Source organism: Panthera leo, chromosome B1 (assembly GCF_018350215.1).
Source record: "Panthera leo isolate Ple1 chromosome B1, P.leo_Ple1_pat1.1, whole genome shotgun sequence".
NCBI classification, from domain to species: domain Eukaryota; kingdom Metazoa; phylum Chordata; class Mammalia; order Carnivora; family Felidae; genus Panthera; species Panthera leo.
In genome coordinates this window covers 137,688,266-137,715,594 of record NC_056682.1, presented here as the reverse complement: position 1 = coordinate 137,715,594, position 27,329 = coordinate 137,688,266, and the positions used below count along the sequence as shown (strand labels likewise).

Genomic DNA, 27,329 nt, shown 5'->3' with positions numbered 1-27,329 from the left:
GAAGAATGCCCTGGGTGGTAGGAGGTTCCCCACCTAAACTTGCTGGAGTTTCCAGAGGCTGGAAGAGGACAGAGTCCGAAGGAAGCAATCCAATTAGCTAGAGTCCCCACTGGAAGGTGAGGGGTGAGGGAGTGTGGTGATGAGAAAGCTCTCAGTTAATTGGGGACCCAAGGGCTTGCTTCCCAGGTGAGACAGGTCCAAGAGCTGCTTCCCACATGACGACAGAATGACAACACGACGACAGCATGACCGGAGGGGTGGCAGCATGGTGTGTTGGCCAGAGGCCCGAGACAGCCTCTCAAGCCTCCCACCACCTCAGAATGGCATGAGGGAGCAGGGGAAAGTTTTCCTCGCCCCAGGAGGGCTACAAAAGTGGCTGAGAGACAACCAGAGTGGATGAAGGGGCCTTGAGTTTCCCAGTGCAGTGTGTGAACTGATGACCCGAGACAGAAAACAAACGTTAGCAGCAGGAGCCACCTTAAAGAGACGGACTATCACGACTCAGGTCTCCCCCACCACCAAGGCCCTCACACACACACAGATGCCGCCCCTACCCTGGATAGAAAGAAGGGAAGAAGTAAATTTGGAGTTGACTGAGGAAACCTGGCATTGACTAGATTAAGCTTCAGATATCAGGTAAAATGGGGCTCAAAGAAAGATAGAGTTGTATTATAATTTACATTTGGCATTTCTGTGGGCCTGAATTTGTGGCTTGTGCAAACTGAACCCATCACACTTGCTTTACGGGATTGTTTCAATGGGACAAGGTGAGACTGGGATGAGGAAGGCCCCATATACACCCTTTCAACTACCAGATGCATGTTGTCATTACTACAGCTCATGACTTCATTGCCCAGTCTCTTTTGGCTCCACCACTTACCAAACACAAGGGGTGCTGCAATTTGGCCAAGTTTATTCAGCTTATTTTTACTGTAAGCAAGAATATTCCAACGAGGGGCACCTGACTGGCTCAGTCGGTAGAGCGAGCGATCCTTGTGAGTTCTAGCCCCACGTTGGTAGGTGTGGAGATGGCTTAACAGTAAAATCTTAAAAAACAAAACAAATATTCCAACGATTACCTCAGAATTAATGTATTTCATGTTCCTACATACAAATAATGTGACCAATGCTTTTAATTCAGTGACCCCCACCTGTAACACAAGACATTCTCTCTAAGCTGATAAGACACACTGATTCAAGATTTCCTTTATATAGGAGTATACATGATTCAACAAAGCATTTTCCTCAGGAGCTACAGTCCAGACAAGTTTTGCTACCTCCTTGTCAAATCCAATCTGACTGCACTGGGTTAAAATAAGCTCAATTGATTACCTGTCTTCACCTCTGCCAATCACCCCAGAAGGACATCGATTGTTTTTCCTTTAAAGTTATACCACTGGGAGCAAGAAAGTAATTCTCATTAATGTATTTATCACACTAAGGGTGCAATTGCTTATCTACGGTATGCTGAGTATTTTGCCTAATTACTTAAACTTGATGACTTTCCCCATTTTATAGATTAGGAAACTGAGTCTCAGAAAGGCTAAGTTACAATAAAGGCACAGAGTAAATAACAATGCCTATTTTTTTTTTTTTTTTTTTTTTTTTTTTTTTTTTTACTTAAGTGATCTCTACACCCCACGTGGGGCTCAAACTCATGACCCCAAGATCAAGAGTTCCCCGGTCCTCCAAATGACAGGAGGTGGGGGTGGGAACAATGCCTATATTTAATCCAAGTTTGTCTAACTTCTTTTCACTCCACCACGACAACCTGCTAATGAAAATATATGACCTTCTCTTAAGCTTATATTTTAAAAAAGTCTTGTCAGGGAACTCAAGATCTAGAATAACAAGTCATTCTACCACTCCTACCCTCTCACCTCCTGCCCAACCCTACCACACTCACTCATATGCATTCCCTAAACCCACGTGCCACTCTAAACCCTTTACAGAAGCTGTTCCCTCTGTTAACACTGTCCTATCCTTCCCCACTTAGAGAATATCAACCCCTCCTAAACCAGAAGGACACTGGAAGCTTTGCTCCCTCTGCCAAGGACAATTAGCTGCCTCCACTCCAGCTTCTGCAACTCAGTTTATCTTTCCACCGCGGCACACACATGCCACTTGAGGTTGGCGTCTGCCTGCCTATGCCTCTGTAACCACTTGCAGAGTACGAACTCCCAACGCCAGGGGCCAGGGCCTGCACTGTGGGGTTTCAACAAATACTTGCTGAGTTGGTGTATTTTAAGTCAAGGGCTATACTTTACACGTCGTAGACTGTGAATGAATCATAGGTAGGTAAGTACTGTGAAGTAAACTGGCTCTCACCAAAAGATGTTGAGGATAACGACGAAGGAGAAACTTTTCACTCACCCAAAGCCCGCTTTTTACGAAACCCCGCCCCCGTCTCCTCATAGGCTCTGCCCAGACCAGGGACGGCCCCGCCACCCTCCTCGCCAATCGATCGCTCCTCGCGCCTGCGCAAGCACCGCCCGGATCCCCGCCCCAGGTACGGCCCCGAGGCTGTGTCCGGGGTTAGGTGCGGCGGGAGCCTTTTTTTTAACTGGCCCGCCCGCCATGACGATCACCTACAGCTGTATTGCTAATGGCCGAGCGGTCCTAGCGGAGCTGTCCCTGACCGGCGGCTCCTATCAGGTACCCCTGGGTCCGGACCTCCGCCTTGGCAGGTTCCGCACTTCAAGGGTGGCGCCTGCCGGGTCCGCCCCTCAGGACTCTGCGCTGCCGGGCGGCTGGGAGCCGGCACTGGGACAAGAGGCACCGCCCCGAGAAAGGCCTGCTTCTGGGAGGCGGTGAATCCCGGGCGAGCGCCGGCGCGCTTCCGAACTGCGGAGCCACACGTGCGCCGCCTGGGGGTTGGGGTTGGTGGTGCGCGCGACCCATTTGGCCGCGATGAGTAGCCACGTGCTGCTGCAATTCCGGAGACCCTTAAAAAGATTTTCTCTCCCCTGCGGAGAAATGACTTGCAGTTCAAAACACACTTATTGAACATGTGTTATTTGGTAAAGGTGTTATTTGAAGAGAAAACAGGACCCGGAGTTGCCCATTGATGAGCTCGTTGTCTCTTTATGACCATGGGCTATATACAGTTTGTCCTACAGTGTAAAAAGTCTGCCAGTGGAGATAGGTCGGGATTGCGTCTGTAGCACTCAGGATGGGTGGCCGCTTGCTGACCACAGCGGAGGTGATATTAGGGTGCTTGGCGTAGAAGCCTTCTGAGAGTTAGTGTTAGCCTGGGACGGGAAAGGGAAATGGGGACTCCTGCATTCAGAGGGAACAGCATAGTGTGTTGGGGGAACCTCAAGAACCTCAGTGTGGCTAGAGCACAGGGTCACAGTATGTAAGGGCTAAAAATGAGGTCAAGAAAGCCGGCAGAGGTTAGTTAAGGAAGAGTCCTATATTTAGTTTGTTTTCTTATCGCAGGGGAACCTGTTGAGCAATTAAATTCATTAATAGCAGGATCTGATTCATCTTCCACAAAATTTGGTCTAGTTACAATATGGAAGGTGGATTGAAGGGGAAAGAACCAGTTAGGATGGTATTGTTCTCTAGGAGTTTGCAGGGCCTGAGGTAAGGGCGAATGACAGTGCAAATGGGAAGGAGGGGGCAGATCCTAGAGACTTTGTAAAACTAGGGAATAGGGTCATGCCAAGGTGATTCTCCATTTTTTTCTTTGTTTTTTTTTTTTAATATTTTTCCCCCACAATTACTGAGCCATAATTCACGTATGACAGTGTGTAAATTTAAGGTGTACAATGTGATGATTCGTTAAATTTTTTTCTTAGGTGGCATTAAACAAGATTGAAACTACAGATGGAGGAGCAGGATTGTGAGGGAGGAAGTCAGAGGGAATGTAGGAGAAGAGAGTACAGTTTGAGACAGGTTGGATTTTGTTGCCTGTTAGAAGACGCCAATCTATTTATGTACTTCCTTATCCACCTTATTCCAAAAAGATTTAAGTCGAAGAATGTCCAACAGGGTAGCCCTCAGAGGGTCAGGGCTAACAGTTGAGGATAGTAGAAGGGGGTGGAAAAGAAAAGTATGGGAGTGAGGAGAGAAAAGGACCAAAAGGCAGAACACTGTTCAGGAGCAAAATAGACAAGTGGGACACCAAATGAGGGCAGTGGTGTCCTGAAAGCCAAGGGAAGAGAGTTACAAGAATGTTTTATACCCCAAAGAAGTTGAACAAGATCTAAAAGGTACTCCTAGAACTCTACAATCAGCAGGTGATTGGTGACCACATAGTTAGCAGTTTGGAAGAAGTGGTAGAGGCGGAAGCCAGGCTGCTTTGGGCCAACTGATTGGGAGATGAGGAAGTAGGGTGAGTGTAGTTAGACCATCTTTATGAGAATTTAGAAAGGGAGGGAGACAGAGTGAAAGCTGAGGAAGTGTGATCCAGGAAGAGGCCTCATGTTTCAAAACAGGGAAGATTCTCAATGTATGTAGGCTAATGGGAAGGAGAAAAGGTTGAAGATCTAAGAGAGGAGGAGGTTGTTAGTACGGTAAGCCCTGAAGGAGCTCAACGGAATGGAATCCAGCATAGCAGTGGAGATGTGAGTCTTGGGACAGAGGAATGTCTTCTTTCTCTCAGGGAATGGAGGAGTCTGAATATAGAGACAGAGAACTTGGTCTCCTTCCTGGCTCTCCTCTTTACCAGTCCCTGAAGTGCTATGTTGCTCAAGATTCTTACTTCCATCCTCTTTTAACGTGACACATTCATTCACACCCGTAGACACCTTTACCTTGACCACTGCCAAGTCCACTTCCAGAGTGATCTCTCTCGACAGTTACATTGCCCAATAGACATTCAAACATACCATGTCCAGAGCTAATAATCTTTCCTAGAAGATTCCTCCTCATCTGTTTCTCACCTTGCTGAGTAGTTCTACTGAGCCATTCAAGCTGGCAACTGGGGAGTCCTCTTCAACTGCCCATTCTTCACTTTTACATTTGTTCATTTGTCATTGTGTTCTATTAGTTCTATCTCCAGTATATGTCTTAAAACCAAATCCTTGCTTCTGAACCTTCTAGGCCCTGATACCAGGGTTATTGAAAATGCTTCTTGGGTGCCTGGGTGGCTCAGTTGGTTAAGCATCTGACTTTGGCTCAGGTCATGATCTCACAGTTTGTGAGTTTGATTCCCGCATCGGACAAACTTGAGCCCTGCTTTGGGTGAACCCTGCTTTCTCTCTCTCTCTCTCTCTCTTTCTCTCTCTCTCAATTTCCCTCTCTCCCTCTCTGCCCATTGCTCACTTGCACCCTCTGTGTAAATAAATAAATAAATAAATAAATAAATAAATAAATAAAATTTTTAAAAAAGAAAAAAAAATACCTCTTAGGCATGATCTCTCAGACTTTAGCCTCATCCTTCTCAGAACTGGCCTCCACACTGCTACTCAAGTGATTGTTCCTAAAAAGCAAATATGAGGGGCGCCTGGGTGGCTCAGTCGGTTAAGCGGCCGACTTCGGCTCAGGTCATGATCTCACGGTCCGTGAGTTCGAGCCCTGCATCGGGCTCTGTGCTGACAGCTCAGAGCCTGGAGCCTGTTTCGGATTCTGTGTCTCCCTCTCTCTGACCCTCCCCCATTCGTGCTCTGTCTCTCTCTGTCTCAAAAATAAATAAACGTTAAAAAAAAAATTTAAAAAAAAAAAAAAAAAGCAAATATGAGTCACTCCCCTGCTTAAAATCATTTCGTGGCACCTGATTACATTCAGAGTAAAGCCCATACTCCTTTAGCCTGGAATTCAGGGCCCTACGTGGTAGGGCTTTTCCATGACTGCCTCCTTCTCTTCCTGAATATTCCTGTGCTCTGGCTACCCTGAACTTCATGCTGATCTCACCAAGGTCTCCCTTTGCAGCTTCCATTCCCTTTCCCTGGAACCCCATTTTTCTCCACTTTTTAGTAATATAACCTCTTCTGGACTTTGAAACTTTTCTCAATTCTTCCTTGAAGCCTTCTCTATGCCTAGGCTAATTTACATACCTTTAAGAAACTACTTACCAGGCTGAATTGGAATCTTCTTTTTCTGATCAGATTCCTTCAAGACAAGGAATGTCATCTCTGTCTTTGCAGTGTATGATCCATAGTATATAGTAGGTTCTCATAAAGAACTAATTGGGGCACCTGGGTGGCTCAGTATGTTAAGCGTTTGACTCTTGATGTCAGCTCAGGTCATGGGCTCGAGCCCTAAGTACGGCTCTGCACTGGCAGCACAGAGCCTGCTGGGGATTCTCTCTCTCCCTCTCTTTCTGCTACTCCCCTGCTTGCAATCTCTGTGTCTGTCAAAACTATAAACCTTAAAAAAAAAAAAAACAGGCACCTAGGTGGCTTAGTCTGTTAAGCGTCCAACTTCAGCTCAGGTCATGATCTCACAGTTCATGGATTCGAGCCCCACATTGGGCTCCACACTGACAGTGCAGAGCCTGCTTGGGATTCTCTCTCTCTCTCCCTCTTTCTCTCAGCCCCTCCTTTAATCGCTCTCTCTGTCTCTCTCCCTCTCTCAAAAATAACTAAACTTAAAAACAAACAAGGAAGGAGAGAGACAGAAAGCTGAAGCAATTCATAAGGCCAAAGGCCTCTCTTTATGAAGCATGCAGGAAAGTAAGACAGTGGAATGGGCTGGACCAGTATGCAATTAGAGGAGAGGATTAAAGGTTTGGCATGACTGCTGTGCAGAAAGCTGACCAGGGGGAAGAAAAAGGGTGACAAGGAGCTTTAAGGAACAGTCTATCGTGTCTTTCCTCAGTGCTAAATATTAATGTCACAAATATTTTACATTCATTAGAAAAGTATTAGTATCTACCAAAGCTTAATTGTGAGATCAAATCCGCTGCTGTTATAGGGTCCTGGAGCTGGACAGGACTCTAGAGAGCGTCTTGCCCAATTCCTTCATTCTTCACATGAGGAAACAGACCCAGACAAGTCACTTTCTTAAGATGTGTAGCACAGTAATTCCAGAAATAGAGCTAGAGCCTACTTTGTCAGTCGTGTTCCTGCCTCATGTTGCCATTCACTTTATTTCAGATTTTGCTATGATTTCCTTGTTTATATAACCTAAAAAGGACACTTGGTGAAAGCTAGGAGAATGTTCCAGTAATGATAATATAGTAACTGAAAGTTTATATATTCCCTTGATTTTTTGTGTTTCATAGGAAATCTTTCCCCTGGACAATACCGCCTGGATTGTTCAAGCACTACCAAGAATTTCACGTTTTACTTTCTACTATTAATAATAAGTTTTTCCCTCCCCAAAAGTTTTTATTTCAAGTGTCATTTTGTGGAAATGGAAAAGCTAATTAGGAATGTGACTATTCAAGTCTTCCTAGGTAACTTTCAGGTTCCTTTCACACTTCTAAAGTAAATTAATAGGACTCCATACAATTAACTATATTTAAGATATTCTGGATAGTCATTAACACCTTGCACATTTTTCCCCAGAAAATGAGCCTTACAAGAAACAGATAATAAGGGATCTTGGCAATTATTTCTTTCATAAAAAGAGATCAGTAAATAATATTGGATAAAAATTTTTATCTTTAAAGAAAGACTGCTTAGGATATTCAGAGAATAAGAGCTGAATACTTTTAACCCATTAACATTTTTACATATTTCAGTGACACTGAAAAGATACTTGATTAGATAGTGCTTCCCAGCCTTAAAGCCATATGTAAGCTGTAACTCTAAGCAACCTGCATTTGCACATGTAAGTATCCACACAACATATATTTGTGTAATTTTAATATTTTCCTTCATATTCAAATGAATATTTTATAACTTGCCTTTCACCGTGTATTATGACTACCCATTAGTTCTCCTCATGAACACTTGTTCTTTAATAAACCAGTGAGAACATTGGTAAATTTAGGAGGAGGCATAATGAAAGACACTACAATCGTCCACAAAGTAAACGCTGATAATTTATTTTTAGGAAGCAGCGGCAACAGTGCTTCGACTGGTGCTTCTCAGAGCCGAGCCAAAGACCATAATGCAGATGGGAAGGTAAGTTACATTCTAATAAAGGTCTGCTTTTTAGCAATAATAATGACATGAGAAAAAAATGTTGGTTGCACATGCTCTTGATTGAACCTTCAGAAGAGAGAACGTCTATATGTAAAAGTATAAGATCAGATGAGAATGATTAACACCAAATTCAAGATAGTGGTTACCTCTGCAAAGGGAAGGGAGAAAAACGAAGTTGGGGAAGGGTATACATGGGACATTATGGTATCTGTAACATTTTAAGCAGATGGTAGGTCTAAAGTGTTCTCATTATCTTATTCTTCATACTTCTTTAGTATACCCAAAATATTTCTTTAATAAAAAAGGAAACTTCTACTTGAAAAATCTTTAATAAGACCACTCTAAGCTATACTTGGGACATTACATGGTATGGCCTAAGCCAGTCTTGAAAACATTTTGCTAGTGAAAGAACAGGTGGAGAGTAAGAGAGCATCTATTATTTTTAGACTCACCATTGGTTTTTTCAAGAGTAGGTTTCTTTTAACCTTTATACTGTAAAATAAAACAAAATACAAAAAACACATCAAGCAAAAGGATAACTTCATGAAGCTTTACAAGGGAACCTGCCCACCAATGCAGCTACCACCCAAGCCAAAAATACAGAATATTTTTGGCCATGTGCCCTGTCCCATCCACAGCTTTCTCCCTCTCCCCCAAACCAACCAGTGTTCCAGCTTCTATAGCAGTTACTCACCCTGTTTCTTCATTGCCTCAACCCAAATAGGCAACCTCAAACATGAGTGCCTAATCCTGCCGGCTCTTTTCTTTTGGTGTCTTTTAAATCTCTATATTTTCCCTCTCCATCCCTTTCTTTTCCTTACAATTTATCATTGAAGAACCTGTAGAGTGTAGAGTTTCCCACACTCTGGTATTGCTGATTGCATATTCAAAATGCAGTATACCATGTTTCAGGCAGCTGAATCCACAGGCTTGATCCCTACGGCAAGACTGTAGGTGTTTTTTTCATGAGATGGTACATGTGTCTGCTTCTGTCTCCTTTTGCCATGCTAGCAGCCATTGATATTCCTTGTGTAAAATGGTGATATTCTAATTTTGTTTTCACTTCTTAGCCAGTGCGATTTCAAAAAGACACTTTTCTCATCTACAATTTACTTACCTATATTGTGTATTCTAATTTGAATCCTTTGAATACCTCTTCCTGAACTCCTGATTCATATATCCAGCTGCCTATTCCACATCTCTGTGGGACATCTGATAGACATTGCAAACTTATGTCCAAAACCAAGCCTCCTCCTGCAGTCTTCCACATATCACCTTTCCAGTTCCTCAGGCCTGAAACCTTTCTGATCCTCGACTTTTGTCTCTTTGACATCCAAATCCAGCCCGTCAGCAAATCCTGTTGCCTTTACCTTCCAAATATATCCAGAACCTGACCACCTCCACCATTACCGTAGGAAGCACACCATCATCTCTTGTCTGGGTTACTTGATACAAAGTTAAGTTCATTTTTGTCTTTGTGTTTTTTATTTTTAAGCATTTCTCTCTTAAAGTTTGATTTGATAGCATTTTATTATTAGGCAAAACATATATGTGATTCCAAAATCAAATTGAGAAAACAAGTTTCCTGCAAAAAGTCTAATTTTTATTCTTTCTTCTCTGCACTGTTCTCCCTCTCCCCCTATACAGGTAACCATTTTGACTAAGTTTTTAGTTTGTCATTTTCTTTTTCTTTGCTTTTTTTCCTGTAAGAGACACATGCATATATATGTGCATTTCCCTTAGGAAAAAATATGAGAATGATAGATAAGTGGTAGTACATCATACACACTTTTCCTCATCTTGCTTTTGTTAGTTACCAGTATATCTTAAACATCAGGTAATCAAGGTTTTTTAACTTTTAAAATTCTTTTTCTTTTTAATGTTTGTTTATGGGGGGGTGGGGCACGGAGAGAGAATGAGCAGGGGAGGGGCAGAGAGAGAGAGACACAGAGTCCAAAACAGGTTCCAGGCTCTGAGCTGTCAGCACAGACCCCCACATGGGGCTCAAACTCATGAACTGTGAAATCATGACCTGAGCCGAAGTCAGATGCTTAACCTACGGAGCCACCCAGCTGCCCCAGGGTTTTTTAACTTTTAAAGATTTCTTTTTTTTTTTTTTAAGACAAGTTATCTTTATTATTATTATCATTATTATTATTATTATTGTTGTTATTTTGAAAGAGAGAGTGTATGTGTGTGTGAGCAGGGAAGGGACAGAGAGAGAGAGAGAGAATCAGAAACAGACTCTGCAGTCTCAGCACAGAGCCCCACGTGGGGCTTGAACTCACAACATGAGATCATGACCTGAGCCAAAACTAAGAGTCAGACGCTTAACTGACTGAGCCACCCAGGAGCCCCTAAAGATGGTGTCTGAATGTTACTCAGTAATAACATACTAAGCATAAAATTAAAATATCTCCTCCCATACATCCAATATCAATTTACTTCAGATCACACATATAACTTTCAGAGAGATGATAGAATTAGCAACTTTTTTTTCCACAAAGACTCCTCCCAATTTAGAAATAAAAACATTTTCCAAGTGGAAATTATATGTATCAGTCAATATCATCATTAAAAATATTTGTAGCAGATATATATATACATGTAGCATATTATATTCATGATAAGACATGAAGGATTTACGTTGAAAGGGCACATGCCTTACATTTGCTGTCTCTGGGATTATCTTTTCTACCTGTTTCTAAGATTCATCACTTTCGTGTATATCCAGTTTAGCATTTGACCAGGGCTGTTGCCTGTTAACCATTTGAATATAGAGTATTCAAAATGGCTAGATGAAAGTCTAGGGACCAAGCAACTGTTTTTGTTGCCATGTTTTTAAATTTTCTGGATTGTTGGGCAGTAAAGATAGAGGTACTTTCCAAGAGTCTTCTAGCTTGCTAATATGTGACTCTGAGAAAGCACAAAAGGTCAGCTCAGATACACTTTTGCACACTATAGGGGAGTTTAATTTCCCCTCCCCAGTTCATCTGGTTCTTCAGAATATTTAGTATTAACAGTTTACAACTTTTAAATTCTAATCTATCATAATAGAAAGCCAGGAAATACCAAAATTAAATATGTCTACCTAAAGATAGAGGGATCGGGGAACCTGGGTGGTTCAGTCAGTTAAGCGTCTGACTTCGACTCAGGTCATGATCTCGCGGTTTGTGAGTTCAATCCCCGGGTCGGGTTCTGTGCTGACAGCTCAGAGCCTGGCGCCTGCTTCATATTCTGTGTCTCCTCCTTTCTCTGCCCCTCCCATGCTCATGTTCTGTCTCTCTCTATCTCTCAATAATAAATAAATGTTAAAATTTTTTTAAAAAAATATAGAGGGATAGTAAAAATGAGTGAACATAGCATTTTCTATTTGATCAAGATGAGAATCTTGATTCAGTCTTGGAATGAGTGATTCTGTCAAAGACACTTTAGGAGTGCCTGGGTGGCTCAGTCCCTTGGGCATTCAACTTCTGCTCAGGTCATGATCTCATGGTTCGTGAATTCAAGCCCACTTCTGGTTCTGTGCTAACAGCTCAGAGCCTGGAGGCTGCTTCGGATTCGGTGTCTCCCTCTCTCTCTCTGCCCCTCCTCCCATCGTGCTCTGTCTCTGTCTCTGTCTCTCTCTCAAAAATAAACATTAAAATTTTTTTTAATTCAAAGTCATTTTAAATATAGAGTTTTCTCTTTATTGTATTTCATTTTTACTGATACAATATTAAATACATATTCAAATTTTATAGTTTCTATTTAATATAATTTAATTTTTCACATATATGAAAGATTTTCTAATTCTTATTGTAAAAAGTTATCTATATAGCTTGTATACTACTAGTGAGAGCTTGAAAACAAAATTATATTCTTTGTGAGGGTACTTAATGTCTTCAGTGTTATCATGTAAATGAATGTATTCTTTTCAAAGCTTTGTCTACCATACTCTCTTTATTGATGGAATCACTTACCTATGTGCCACAGACAATGCCTTGGATACAATAACACCATCTGCATTTCTTAAAAACGTAAGTAACTTCTTACACTACTTTAAGGATTTTTTTCAGTTATTGAAATTATGAGGTCTCTGTTTTATACTGTGTTAGTAATAGTGTCACTAACCAAAAGCAGATCACTGATTTGTCTATAAAGCAGAGCTATTAATGACCCTCAGAAATTTCTTTTTTTTTTTTTTTTTTTTACCTTCAGAGATTTGACTCTATCCTTCATCTGCCCTGTTTTCACACTTCCCTTGACCCTAAAGCAAGGTCTGCAAAGACTATCCACACAGATCTATTAGGCTCTCTCCTTGTGTTTATCTTGTTCTGTAAAAGAGAAATTAAACTTTACTAATATTTAATATACCTTTTCAATAGCATGTGTATTTAATTTACAAGTAATTATATACAAGACACTTCTGGTTGAAAATATGAATCAATTATAAGAGTTAAATGAAAAGAAAAAAATTGTTTAATCAAGACGTACTATCTTTAGGGAAGTTTAACTGAAAATTGTCAGAAAATATAAAATATGGTAAATACAACACGTACGTATATGTACTTACATACATTCATGAGATTTTATAAATTTCTTAAAGGTTAATTAGCCTTCTCAATAGATATCAGCTGTTGCTGATTATCACCCCAAGTTTGATCTCCAACCAGCACCAAGGAGACTTTATAAAAGCCAGTCTCAGACACAGAGTAGGGCTAACCCATTATTTGAGTAGTTTTATAGCCCAGATATTACATTTGTTTCTTATTTTAAAGAGTAAATGATACTAGAGCACCTGGGTGGCTTAGTCAGTTAAGCATCCGACTATTGATTCCATCTCAGGTCATGATCTCACTGTTTGTGAGATCAAGCCCTGTGTCAGGCTCCATGCTGACAGTGCAGAGCCTGCTTGGGGTTCTCTCTCTCCCTGTCTCTCTCTGCTGCTCCCCAGCTTGCTCACTCTCTCACTCTTTCACTCTCCCTCTCTCTCTCTCAAATAAAGTAAACTTTAAAAAAAAGTAAATGATACTCTCCCTCTCTCTCTCTGCCCCTCCCTTGCTCATGCTCTGTCTCTATCTCTCAAAAATAAACGTTAAAAAAGGGCACGCCTGGGTGGCTCAGTGGGTTAAGTGTCCAACTTCGGCTCAGGTCATGATCTCACAGTTTTTGAGTTCTAGCCCCACGTCAGGCTCTGTGCTGACAGCTGAGAGCCTAGAGCCTGCTTTGGATTCTGTGTCTCCCTCTCTCTCTGCCCCTCCCTTGCTCATGCTCTGTCTCTCTCTGTCTCTCAAAGATAAATAAATGTTAAAAAAAAAAAAAGTAAATGATACTAATCTTTAATTTTATGCACAAATTTTTAATTCAGAACAATATTATAATAAAAAATATTCATGGAAAAATTAGCTATCCTATAGTTACTAATTGTTATTTTCCATTCATATTCATGAATTATGTATATATTTTATTTGTTTAGTGTACCATCTTGCTTTAATACAGCTCAAACTGTACCACATATAGAATCAAGGATCATAAGAACTGTAATTCACTCTTCAGATATGCCTTGACAATCCCTAGAGTCTAGATACTAAACACTGTTAGCCATTTAACTGACTATACTCTAATTTTTTCTCTCTCTGCTACTGTGACAAAACATCCCAACTTTACCACCTTTTCAAAACCAGATGATACCAAATTGCCAACCACATAAATTTTACCACTACTTCTGGGGAATACAACATCGAGTACAAACAATTGAAAGAGTTCCTTCCTGAGACTTTGCAGTGTCCTTTAACAACCATAAGGGTTTGAAAGATAGTATCATGACACTTAGTTGGGATTGTTTAGTTATCGTTGAGTGGACTTTGAGGGTAGGAGCAGGAGGGCACATTTATTTAGAAAATATCGTGGCCATCCATCTTTCTTTGTCTCCCAGAGGTGAACATCTGTTCTTCCCCTCAAGTCCTCAGACATATGAAAGGCTCCAAGCGGTATCTGCAGTCTCACTACGTGAGATTGTGATCTGTACTGCAGCAGTGGAGAAGACTGAGCAAGCACAGTTTTCATAAATACTGCATCTTTAATTAGAAAGGACACTCTCCCACCAAAAAGCTAGAAACGGTGCGGAAATACAATATTCTTTTACTTCACATTTCTGCCAGATTTTGCTTCAAGTAAACATTTGCTCTGTAATTCTCCAGTTAAATTATCTACACAGGTTAAACATTTCCATTAATGTCCCTAGGTTAGCGACACTTTTCTGAGAAATCCTTTGATGTCACAAGAACATTTTTCTCCTTCAAATGCAGTTGCTGCAGATTTTCAACAAGTATTAGGGAAGTATATGGTATGTAACCTCCAACTGTACTCCTAAACATTGTATGACAGCTGAAAAATCAGTTTGGAATTAGGAGATAAGAGCTGTAAAGATGAGAACTGAGGATTTCTATTCTTATATAATGATAAGGAATGATATCCTCAATATATTGGTAAGTGAATAAAGCAAGATAGATAAAGTATATATGGTATACCATTATTTGTTTACCAATCTTATATGCAGCCATTTAAGAAAGAGGGAGTAAATACAAACATATTTATTTGTTTGCTTATAGTCAAAAACAAAAAGGGAGATTGGGGGCAAGAAAAGGATAAATCAAAAACATTTTAATGGTTGCCTACATAGGGATAAGGGGCAGGAATAGAAACAAGGCCTTTCTGAATGAAACTTGTTTTGCAAATTTGACTTCAGAACCATGTAAATATTTTACATAATTATAGAATACTATTAAATTAAATTTTTAAAAAATAGTCCCTAGAGTGAAATAAGACAGTCCCAAGAGGACAAATACTGTGTGATTCCATTTATATGAGGTACCTAAAGTCAGATCTGTAGGGACAAAAAGTAGAACAACAGTTGCCAGAGCCTGGGGGGGAAAGGAAGAGGAGGAATTGGTGTTTAAGGGGTACAGAGTTTCAGTTTGGGAAGATGAAAAATGTTCTGGAAATGGATGGTGGTGATAATTGCACAACAATGTGAATATACTTAATGCCACTGAACTGCACAGTTAAAAATCATTACAATTGTAGGGGCGTCTGGGTGACTCAGTGGGTTAAGCATCGAACTCTTGATTTCTGTTCAGGTCATGATTTCATGGTTTGTGGGTTCAAGCCCCACATCAGGCTCTGAGCTGGCAGTGCAGAGCCTGCTTGGGATTCTGTCTCCCTCTCTCTCTCTGCCCCTCCCTGCTCACTCTTGCTGTCTCTCTCTCAAAATAAATAAACTTAAAAAAATTTTTTTAAATCATTACAGTGGTAAATTTTGTTCTGTATATCTTATCATAACAATTTTTTTATTTTAAAAAAGTAATCCCTAAAACTCAAAAAAAAAAAATCTAATAGGTTTTTTTTTTTAATGTTTATTTATTTTTAAGAGAGAGAGAAAGAGACAGAGGATGAGGGGCAGAGAAAGAGGGAAACAGAATCCAAAGGAGGCTCCTGGCTCTGAGCTGTCAGCATAGAACCTAATTGTGTATTGAGTTGATGACTTAAAAGACAGTGAAAACTTATTTCAATCGACTTTAAGAAACAACAATTTATATATTCCTAGTGAGATTATACCCTAATGACAAAAGAACTAAAAAATAAATATTAAAGTTTTTATTTTCAAGTGTCCCATTGTTAATAATGACATTGGTGTTGCTCTTCTAAAATTGGTTTATATAAATATATTACTTTGAGTAATCAAGTTAATGTCATTAGGAATCAAGGTTTTCAGCAATAGTTGCAAATATAAAGTCAAAGAAGTGAGTAAAACCTTATAATCCTAAATTTTACTTGAAAATTAAAAAAAAATTTTAAAGAAAATTAAATACTGAAAATTTTAATTGAAAGTTACATATTGAAATTTTTTTCACTGAAAATATATCAATCCTTTTTTCTCTTTTAAAAAAAGTATAATGGGGCACCTGGGTGGCTCAGTCAGTCGAGTGACCAACTCTTAATTTTGGCTCGGGGCATGATCTCGGGGTTTGTGAGATCGGGCCCCTCGTGATTTGTAATTATTTCTCTCCCTCTCTCTCTGCTCCTTGTTCTCTCTCAAAATAAATAAATAAACATCATAAAAATAAAAAATAAAAGTATTTCCTAGGTTGTCTATTGAAAAACATTAGAAATAATGACCAACCCAGTAGCAGTGTGCCCCCTTAGCATCTAGATTATTGTCTCTAAATACCATTTTACAGGGGCGCCTGGGTGGCGCAGTCGGTTAAGCGTCCGACTTCCGCCAGGTCACGATCTCGCGGTCCGTGAGTTCGAGCCCCGCGTCAGGCTCTGGGCTGATGGCTCGGAGCCTGGAGCCTGTTTCTGATTCTGTGTCTCCCTCTCTCTCTGCCCCTCCCCCGTTCATGCTCTGTCTCTCTCTGTCCCAAAAATAAATAAAAAATGTTGAAAAAAAAAAATTAAAAAAAAAAAATAAATAAATAAATAAATAAATACCATTTTACACTAAAAAGAATAAGACCTAATTGCTGATGTCAGGCAGGAAACATATAAGCCAGAAACATTTTGTCATACCAGAAAAAAAGGAAGCTTTCAAAGTTCACTGTACTCTTGTCAAAAGACTTTAGGAGCCAACTTGAAGTAGCTAACACTTGTCAGTAATGGAATAACTGAACATCAAAAAGAATAATAACTGCAGTGGATTGTAACACATCATATATGTTAAAACTCCTTTGAGTTCCTAGATACTATCAAAGAGGGGGAATAATCCCTCATCAGTCAGCTCTGGAAGATTCTAAGGATCCACCTCATCACTCCAAAAACCAATAAATAAAAGGCTCAACCATTTATTCTGACTTTCTTATATGAACTGTACTTCAGATAAAGCAAATAGTTGATAGGGAAAAAGGTTGTTGTTTTTTTTTTTTTGGTCTTTATATAGACCAAATATAGAAATACGCCAGCTAATAAACAAAGAAGAGGTAATAAATTTCACTATTTTACAATCCCTAATGTAATAATAGATCTAGGCAGTGATCATTGATGACTGAAAAAATTAGGTGAAACGCTGATGGGGAAATTCATAATAAATGAAATGAAACTGACTCAAAATACCTAAACCCATTGGGACACCTGGGTGGCTCAGTCAGTTAAGCGTCCAACTTCGGCTCAGGTCATGATCTTGCAGTTTGTGAGTTCCAGCCCCACATCCAGCTCTGTGCTGACAGCTCAGAACCTGGAGCCTGCTTCAGATTCTGTGTCGCCCTCTCTCTCTGCCCCTCCCCCGCTTGTGCTCTGTCTCTCTCTGTCTCTCAAAAGTGAATAAATGTAAAAAAGAAATTTTTTTTTAAAATACCTAAATCCATTGATTATTCTCCTAAGGTCACAATAAGGGAGACAATCAGTCATCAGTTATGTGTTTCTTGGTGTCACACAGTAAGTAGTATATAGCACACATCTGAAGTAGGCTTGCCCAAAACATCAAACCTGAATAGGACCAAGCCTTTATATCTAACTACCAGTTTACAGGAAATAGAGAGATCAGTGACCACATTAAATGATACACAGCAATCCAATCAGCAAAATCCAGAATATGAGAAACTCTACAAGACAAATAATCAAATTTCTTCAACAAATAAATTGCAATGGGGAAAAAGTTAAGGAGAATCCACAGATTAAAAGAAACTTATGCATATCAACTAAATGCGGACTTTAGATCCTGGATCAGCAAAACAAATGTTAAAAAACAAAACAACTATGATTTTTTTTATAAATTTGTTACAAACTGGATGTTTGATGATATTAAGGCATTTTTATAGATATGATAATGATGTTGTAGTTTTATTTTTAAGAAAAATGAGGCCATATCTTTTAGAGATACAAACTGAAGCATCTACAGATTAAAATGATAGAATGTCTGGGATGTGCTTTGAAACAATACATTTGGGGAAGAGGTAATTGGTAGTAGTATAGATGAAACAAGATTGGCCATGTGTCGATACTCGGTGATGGGTGCATAGGGATGGGTTATACTGTTCACTCTGCATTATACTGTTCACTCTGTATATGAACTTTTCCATATTAAAATATTCTCAGTGTAACTTTTTTAGTTTTCTAATTATGTATTTAACAAATCAGTACAAATCAGCAGCCTAAAACAGCACACATTTATTATCTCCCAGGTTCTGTGGGTCAGGAATCCAGGCAGGACTTAACAAGTTCTCCTCAGGGTCTCACACAAAGTTGCAGTGAGTTTGTTAGCCAGGCTGTGTTCTCATCCAGGAGCTCTGGGGAAGATTTGGCTTCCAGGCTCATTCAGAGCCTGTTGCAAAATTCATTTCCTTACAACTGTGCCAGGGATGCAGCTTTTTACTGGCTATTGACCAGGGGACACCCTCAGGTCCTAGGAACTGACAACAACAGGTCCTTGCCAGTTGCTGTCCTCAGTATGGCTGCTTCCCTGTCAAGACCAGCAGAGGAATCTCTCTCACTCCAGTCTACTAAATATTATGTAATGTGACATAATCACAAGAGTGACATCCCATCACCTTTGCTACTCTTAATTAGAAGCAAGTCACACTTGGGGGTGGGGAGGGGCGGTTTACAAGGATGTGATACATTGGGGGTCACCATAGGGTGTGTCTACCACAATGCCTAAAAAATAATTAAGGATAGATGCTTTTATATTAAATTCATAAATTTTTTATGAAGAATTCTGCATATTCTACACAGCCAAAATATATTATTGACAGAGCTCCCCCAAAACTAGTTACCATATGAAAACATGCATATTTTAAGCAGTAACACATCTGACATCAAAGACATTTCTTTTTAACATTTATAAACTAACCTGGTAAGCATTAAATCTGTAGAAAATTTTTAAAAGTTGTTGAATTTCTTATACTATAATTAACAAAAGAAAAATGTTTTGAGAGATTAAATATATGTGTGTGTGTGTGTGTGTGTGTGTGTGTGTGTGTGTATAATCTGCATGCCAATGAATGGACTATAAATACATTATCTTAACAAATCTTAAATGATTCTCTTAGGTTAAGAAACTTAAACATTTTTTAAAAGGAGAGAAAGAAAAAAGGAACAAAAAGAAAAATAAAAAATTAACTATTCATCTTAAGTCAATTATATCTGCAAAGACCTTATTTCCAGATAAAGTAACATTCACAGGTTCCTGGAGTTAGGAATTGAACATATCTTTTGGGGGACACAGTTCAACTAGCAACCTCCTCTTTTCTACATTTACCTAGTGAGCTCCTCACAAAACATCAATTGTAAGTTGCATGGTCCAGTAACCAACAAGATCAGAGTTCTGTCTAAGGTGGATTTGACCACTTGCCAACGAGCAGGGTTTTTTTTTTAATTTAAAATATAAGGCTTATTAGTTGGGGCAACTGGGTGGCTCAGTTGGTTGGGCATCTGACTTCAGCTCAGGTCATGATCTCGCAGTTCATGAGTTCGAGCCCTGCGTCGGGCTCTGTGCTGACTGCTCAGAGTCTGGAGCCTGCTTCAGATTCTGTGTCTCCCTCTCTCTGCTCCTCCCCCACTTACGCTCTGTCTCTCTCCTTCTCTCTCTCTCTCTCTGTGTCTCAAAAATAAATAAAGCTTAAAAAATAATGCTCATTAGTAAAGTAAAATAATACAAAAGTATATGAAGCAAAATACGAGTATCTCCTACAATCTCAGTCAAACCCCCTGAGGTGAGCACTCTTAACAGTTTAGTGTATAACCTTCCAGAATTATTTATATGTATAAACATACATATAAATATAAATGTATGCACATGTATGTAAGTATACATTTTTGTATACATTATATGTTTATAATATATATAAGTTTATGCATACATTTTAAATTCACAAAACTAAGGTCATTAATACAATGGGTAAAGGCTTGATCTCTGGAACTTGAGTCTGAATCCTTGTTTTGCTTCTAGCTGTGTAACATTGACTACCTTATTAATTTCTCTCAGTCTCTGTTTTCTTCTTTAGAAAATAAAAGATGATAAAAGTACTACCTTATACGGTGGTTTGGAAATTAAATGAGTTAATATGTGTGAAGTGCTTAAAACAGCACCTGGCACATACTAAGTGTTCAATAAGTTATTATTTAATATTGTTCTGCAGCTGTAGCTTTTTATATATAACGCTACATTGGAATGACCATTTTTGTTAACATGGATAAAGTGGACCACATAAAATAGGAACAAAGGACAAGAACAATGAATGGAAAACAGTAACAAATATGGTAAATATTAGTCCAACTATATCAATAATCACTTTAAAAGTTAATGGTCTAACTTTTCCAAAGAAAACATCCAGATGGCTAACAGATACAGGCAAAGATGCTCAACATCACTCATCATCAGGGAAGTATAAATCAAAACTACATTGAGATACCACCTCACACTGGTCAGAGTGACTAAAATTAACTCAGGAAGCAACAGGTGCTGGTGAGGTTGTGGAAAAATGGGAACCCTCTTGCACTGTTGGTGAGACTGCAAACTGGTGCAGCCGCTCTGGAAAACAGTGTGGAGGTTCCTCAAAAATTAAATATAGAATTACCCTACAACCTAGCAATAGCACTACTAAGAATTTATCCAAAGGATACAGGAGTGCTGATTCATAGGGGCACATGTACCCCAATGTTTATAGCAGTGCTATCAACAATAGCCAAATTATGAAAAGAGTCCAAATGTCCATTAATGTCCATTGATGAATGGAGAAAGAAGATGTAGTATATGTATGTATATATATATATATATATATATATATATATATATATATATATCCATCCATTGATGAATGGATAAAGAAGAGGTAGTATATATATATATATATATATATATATATATATATACTACTGTACTACTATATATATATGTGTATATATATATATATATACATATATATATATATACTACTCAGCAATGAAAAAGAATGAAATCTTGCCATTTGCAACAAAGTGGATGGAACTGGAGGGTATCATGCTAAGTGAAATAAGTCAGAGAAAGACAGATATCATGTTTTCACTCATATGTGGAATTTGAGAAACTTAACAGAAGACCATGGGGGAAGAGAAGGAAAAAAAAGTAGTTACAAACAGAGAGGGAAGCAAACCATAAGAGACTCTTAAATACAAAGAACAAACAGGGTTGAAGGGGCGGAGGCGGGGGGAGGAGGAATGGGTGATGGGCATTGAGGAGGTCACTTGTTGAGATGAGCACTGGGGTGTTATATATAAGTGATAAATCACAGGAATCTATTCCCAAAGCCAAAGGCACACTGTATACACTGTATGTTTGCTAACTTGACAATAAACTCTATAAAAAAATAATAATAATAAAGTTAATGATCTAAATACACCAATTAAGAGACAGATTGTAAGGTTGTTTCAAAAAATTGTCAAGAGAATGAGAAGACAAGCCACAGACTGGGAGAAGATGTTTGCAAAAGATACATCTGTTATCCAAAATACACAAAGAACTCTGAAAACTCAACAATAACATAAAACAGCCTGATTTAAAAATGGGCCAGAGGGGCGCCTGGGTGGCTTGGTCGGTTAAGCGTCTGACTTCGGCTCAGGTTATGATCTCACGGTCCGTGAGTTCGAGCCCCGCGTCGGGCTCTGTGCTGACAGCTCAGAGCCTGGAGCCTGTTTCAGATTCTGTATCTCCCTCTCTCTCTGCTCCTCCCCTGTTCATGCTCTGTCTCTCTCTGTCTCAAAAATAAATAAACGTTAAAAAAAAAAAATTAAAAAAAAAAAAAAAAAAGGGCCAGAGTCGCCTAGGTGGCTCAGTCAGTTAAGTGTCCAAGTCTTGATTTTGGCTCAGGTCATGGTCTCACAGTTGTAAGATGGAGCCTTGAGTCAGGCTTCATGCTGGGTGTGGAGCCTGCTTAGGGTTCTCTCTCTCCTCTCCCTCTGCCCTTCCCCCCACTCTCACTTGCACATGCGCATGCTCTCTCCTTCTCAAAAAAAGGGGGGGAGGGGCTAAAGGAGTGCCTGGCTAGCTCAGTCTGTAGAGGATGTGACTCTTGATCTCAGGGTTGTGGGCTAAAGCCCCATGTTGGTTGTAGAAATTACTTTTAAAAATAAAGACTTTAGGGGCACCTGGGTGGCTCAGTCGGTTAAGCTTCCGACTTCGGCTTAGGTCATGATCTCATGGTTTGTGAGTTCAAGCCCCAAATTGGGCCCTATACTGACAGCTCAGAGCCTAGAGCCTGCTTCAGATTCTGTGTCTCCCTCTCTCTGTGCTCCTCCTCCGCTTGCACTCTGTCTCTCTCTCTCTCAAAACTAAATAAACGTTAAAGAAAATTTTAATAAATAAACATGAAAATAATTTTTAAATAGAAAGGCCAAAATTCAAAACACTGACAACACCAATGCTGACAAGGAAGTAGAGCAGTAGGAATGCTTCTTCACTACTGATGGGAACGCAAAATGCTACAGTCACTTTGGAAGACAGTTTGGCAGTTTCTTACAAAACTAAACATACTCTTACCATATGATCCAACAACCACACCTTTGTTATTTACATAAGTTGAAAAGTAATGTCCACACAAAAGTCTTCATACAGATGTTATAGCAGCTTTATTTATACTTGCCAAAACATGGAAGCAACCAAGATGTTTTTCCATGGGTAAATGGATAAACTGTGGTACATCCAGACAATTGACTATTATTCAGCACTAAAAAAAAAAATGAGTAAATCAAACCATGAAAAGATATGTGGGAAACTTAAATACATATTACTAAGTGAGGGGCGCCTGGGTGGCTCAAGTCAGTTAAGCGTCCAATTCGTGGTTTCAGCTCAGGTCATGGATCTCACGGTTTCATGAGTGGAGCCCCACACCCGGCTCTGTGCTAACAGCACAGAGCCTGCCTGGGATTGTCTCCCTAGCTCTCTGCCCCTCCCCCACTCGATCTGTCTCTGTCTCTCTCGAAATAAATAAATAAACTTAAAAAAAAATACATATTACTGAGTGAAAGAAGCCAATATGAAAAGCCAGTACTTGGTTCCAACTATATGACATTCTGGAAAAGACAAAGCTATGGAGACAGTAAAAAGACCAATTGTTGCCAGGGCTTAGGGAGAAGGGAGGCATGAATAGGTGGAACACAGGAATTTAAGGGCAGTGGAACTGTTCTGTGTGATACTGTATTATGGTGAATACATGTCAGTATACATTTGTCCAAACCAAGTGAATGTACAATACCAACAGTGAAACCTAATGTAAACTATGGACTTTGGGTGATAATGATGCATCAGTGTGGGGTCATCCATTGTAGCAAATGTACCACTCTAGTGCAGGTTGTTGATGGGGAGCTTTGGGGAGGGGGAGGGGTGTAGGGAGGGGATAAGGGGTATGTGAGAACTCTATACTTCCCACTCAATTTTACTATGACCCTAAAGCTTCTCTTTATTTAAAAAAATTTTTTTAATGTTTATTTTTGAGAGAGAGAGAGAGAGACAGAGCATGAGTGGGGGAGGGGAAGAGAGTGGGAGACACAGAATCAAAGCAGGCTCCAGGCTCTGAGCTGTCAGCCCAGAGCCTGACGCGGGGCTCAAACTCACCAACCGCAAGATCATGACCTGAGCAGAAGTCAGACACTTAACCCACTGAGCCACCCAGGCACCCCTAAAACTTCTCTTTAAAAGTCTATATAAATATATAAATAAACAACTTAAATTTTTAAAAAGACTTCCACCACTGATTGAATATATTGAAATATCACTCTTCCATCCACCCTCTCCCCTTTTTTAGCAAGATTAAGGTGGGACAAGTTGAAGTTTAGTTGATTCCTTATGCTGAAATACAATTGAAATGCGCCTTTGACACTTTTGTTCTAATTTGTACAATCTATTATCATAGATTTTATTTATAGAAAATAATATTTGTATTATATTTCATTTCTATATAGATGCAATACAATAAAAATCAAGGTGATAGCTCAATATCTACACTGAGGAGCCAAGTAACTGAAGTAAAAAATATTATGTCCAAAAATATTGATGAAATTTTGGAAAATGAAGAAAGATTGAATATCTTCACTGATAAAACCGATGATCTCCAAACAACTGTAAGTGATGTTCACCTGTCTTGATATCCAAACAGTGTCTTACGACTTGAGACAAATGGCCAAAAGGAAATACTGTGAGGAATATCAGGAATACTGTGAGATAATCCTATGTCACCAAACTATGGCTTTATCAAAAAATTATAGGGGCTCCTGGGTGGTTCAGTTGGTTAAGTGTCCGACTTCAGCTCAGGTCATGATCTCATGGTTTGTGAGTTTGAGCCCCGCGTCGGGCTCTGTGCTGACAGCTTGGAGCCTGGAGCCTGCTTCAGATTCTGTGTCTCCCTCTCTCTCTGCCCCTCCCCTGCTCATGCTCTGTCTCTCTCTGTCACTCAATAATAAATAAATGTTAACAAAAATTAAAAAAAAATTATAAGAATGCAACTAAAGTATTAATTATAAAACAATGAAAATTTAAAACCCATTAAAGTAGGAGGTACTTATTTGCATAACAGATGTATTTCTTACATTAAAAAACACACAGATTAGTCAACAAATAAATTTCAAGGGAAAAAAAAGAGGGAGAACTTACCAAAAAAATGGATTTAGAAGGTGTATCATTTCAGTGTGTGGTCTTTATTTGAAATTTGATTCAAACAAACTCTAAACATGAACATTTACAACTTCATGAATAAGTAGATATTTGAATTCTGACTGGATATTAGATGACAGTAAGAAATATTATTGGTTTTTAGATGTAATAATGGTATTATGGTTATGTTTTTAAAAAGTCACTTATTAGAAATACATATTAAAATATTTTGAATGAATTTATGTAATGTCTGAGATCAGCTTCAGAATAGTTCAGGAGTGGGGGAGTAGAATGAGGTATAAATGAAACAAAATTGGCCATAAGTTGATAATTGTTAAAACTAGATGTTGAGTATATAGGGTTTCTTTATACCATTCTGTCAATTTTTGTATGTGTTCAAAATTTTCTATTAGAAGATAGTTTTGGGTGCGCGTGGGGGCACGGTCCATTAAGCGTCTGACTCTTAATGTCAGCTCAGGTCATGATCTCACAGTTCATGAGTTCGAGCCCCACATCAGGCTCTGCGTTGATGGCATGGAGCCTGCTTCTGATTCTGTGTCTCCCTCTCTCTCTGTCCCTCCCCCATTCGCACTCTCTCCCTCTCAAAAATAAATTTTAAAAAAAACATTAAAAAATTTGAAAAAGAAATTAGACTATGATTAAAGTCCCTGTGTACCTTTCCCAAGCCCATTCCCCTTCCACACCAGAACCACTATCATGAATTTGATATGAATCATTTGTATGCTTGAGTCCTGATTTGTATCTGTAGGTATATATGTATCTACATTCTTAGTTTGCATTTTTAACTTTATGTTTGTGACATTATAATGTACATATAATGAACTAAAACATAAGATTTTAGTTCAACATTATGTTTATGAACTGTATTTATTTGGACACACTTAGCTTTATCAGTTTAACTTCTGACAGCATATCATTACTATTTAAGTAAACGTAGTCGGGGGCGTCTGGGTGGCTCAGTCAAGTGAGCACTGACTCTTGATTTCAGCTCAGGTTCATAATTTCAAATTCGTGTGTTCAAGCCCCACATCCAGCTCTGCGCTGACAGTGGAGAGCCTGCTTGGGATTCTCTCTCTGCCCATCCCCCATTCTCTCTCTCTCTCTCTCTCTAAATAAAATGTAAAAAACTTAAAAATACATAAACACAGTATACTTATTTTTTCTCCTTTTAATAAACATTAATGTAGATTCTAACTTTATTATGAACAATACTGCTTTGAACAACTTATTCATATCTCTTGGTACACTTTTGCAAAACTGTTCTTTTTGTTTATTTATTTTGAGAGAGAGAGTGCACATGGGAGGGCCATAGTGTGGAGCCTGATGTGGGGCTCCAGCTCACAAGCTATGAGTCGTGACCTGAGCCAAAACCAAGTGTCAGTCACTCAACTGATTGAGTCACCTCAATCAGGTTCCCCTGCAAAACTGTTTCTAAGACAGTGATCTGTAGAGTTTTTTGGTCATGCATACTTATTTGTAATTTTACAAATTTACAAGTGCATTCTTGAGAATGCATTTAGATATATAGCTAAATTATATATTCTTCTATAATAACACTATATAATATAAAGCATATAGGAAAGTAGTAATTAAAAGAATGGGATGAAGATGAAATAAAATATTAAATAATTTGGCTTTTTAAGAAGATTAAAACTGTTTCTCTCCGATTAAGAAAAATATTAATAAGAATGTTTTTAATAGTAATTGTGATTAAAAGTCAGATCTGATTATAATCATTATATTTTTATTTCTAAATATGGCAGATGAAATACTCAAACTAGAAGAGATATATCCTCTTTGCCATGTTTTTGTTGTTTATGTTTGCCTTATTGGTATAATTTTTTTTAAGTTTATTTATTTATTTAAGTAATGAACTCACAACCCCAAGATCAAGAGTTGCACACTCTTCCTACTGAACCAACCAGCACCCCTTTATTGGTAGAATTTTTAAGCCACATGTGTACTTTTTAGTTTAGTTAAAACTAAATAATATTGCCCATAAATTCTCTTCCCCAGACGCATGTAAATTATAGGAATTGCAATACACTACAGGTAAATGGATAAAGGGGTAGGCAGGGGTCAACTCTTTGTCACTAGGGAATTTACACTTTACCCCTAAAAAACCTTAAGCGTCCTCATGTATCATTTTACGTACACACTTAGGGAAGGTGTCAGCACCTATCCATATGTTGTACATTAATACATGTTCATTCCCTTCCTATTTTTTTGATTAAAATAAACAAAGAGAAGTTCTAAAATTAATTTCCTGCTTTCCAGTGGAGCATCTCATGCAACTCCCTGGGATGCTTGATCTCATTGTAGAACCCTCACTCTGCTATATGTAGAAAGAGAAATGAAATTGCTGGATCTTAAAATATGTGCATCTTTAAATTAACTAAATACTTCAAAATTCCTTAAGAAGTGTTGTGCCATTTATACTTCCATCAGTAGTATATGAGAGTTCTGTTGCCCCACATTCTTTCTAATACTTGGGATTATGAGATTATGATTTTTAACAATCTGTAAGGGAAAGAAGATAACTATTGTCTTAATTTGTGTTTTCCTAATTTTGAATGACATTGAACAATTTTTATGTTTATTAACTATTAGAATTTGTTCTGTGAACTAACTGCCTGTTGATATCCTTTGCCCATTTTGCTAATGTGAAT

The 27,329-nt window shown here is 38.9% G+C and overlaps 1 protein-coding gene across 6 annotated transcripts in view; it reads left to right on the top strand.

Annotated features, from left to right (window-relative positions):
* The first annotated feature begins 2,491 nt into the window (after positions 1-2,491).
* LOC122218102 (vesicle-associated membrane protein 8-like) overlaps positions 2,492-27,329 on the top strand; it is a 48,237-nt gene continuing 23,399 nt past the window's right edge. For 4 of the 6 annotated variants that reach the window (XM_042936091.1, XM_042936094.1, XM_042936093.1 and 1 more), the window contains exons 1-5: positions 2,549-2,655; positions 7,948-8,018; positions 11,962-12,058; positions 14,266-14,367; positions 23,952-24,110. In XM_042936091.1, coding sequence (XP_042792025.1) covers positions 2,578-2,655; positions 7,948-8,018; positions 11,962-12,058; positions 14,266-14,367; positions 23,952-24,110 — 507 coding nt within the window. In that variant the 5' untranslated portion in view covers positions 2,549-2,577. Of the gene's footprint in view, positions 2,510-2,548; positions 2,656-7,633; positions 7,723-7,947; positions 8,019-11,961; positions 12,059-14,265; positions 14,368-23,951; positions 24,111-27,329 lie in introns of those variants that run through there. The other 2 variants (XM_042936097.1, XM_042936096.1) reach the window with 2 other exon arrangements.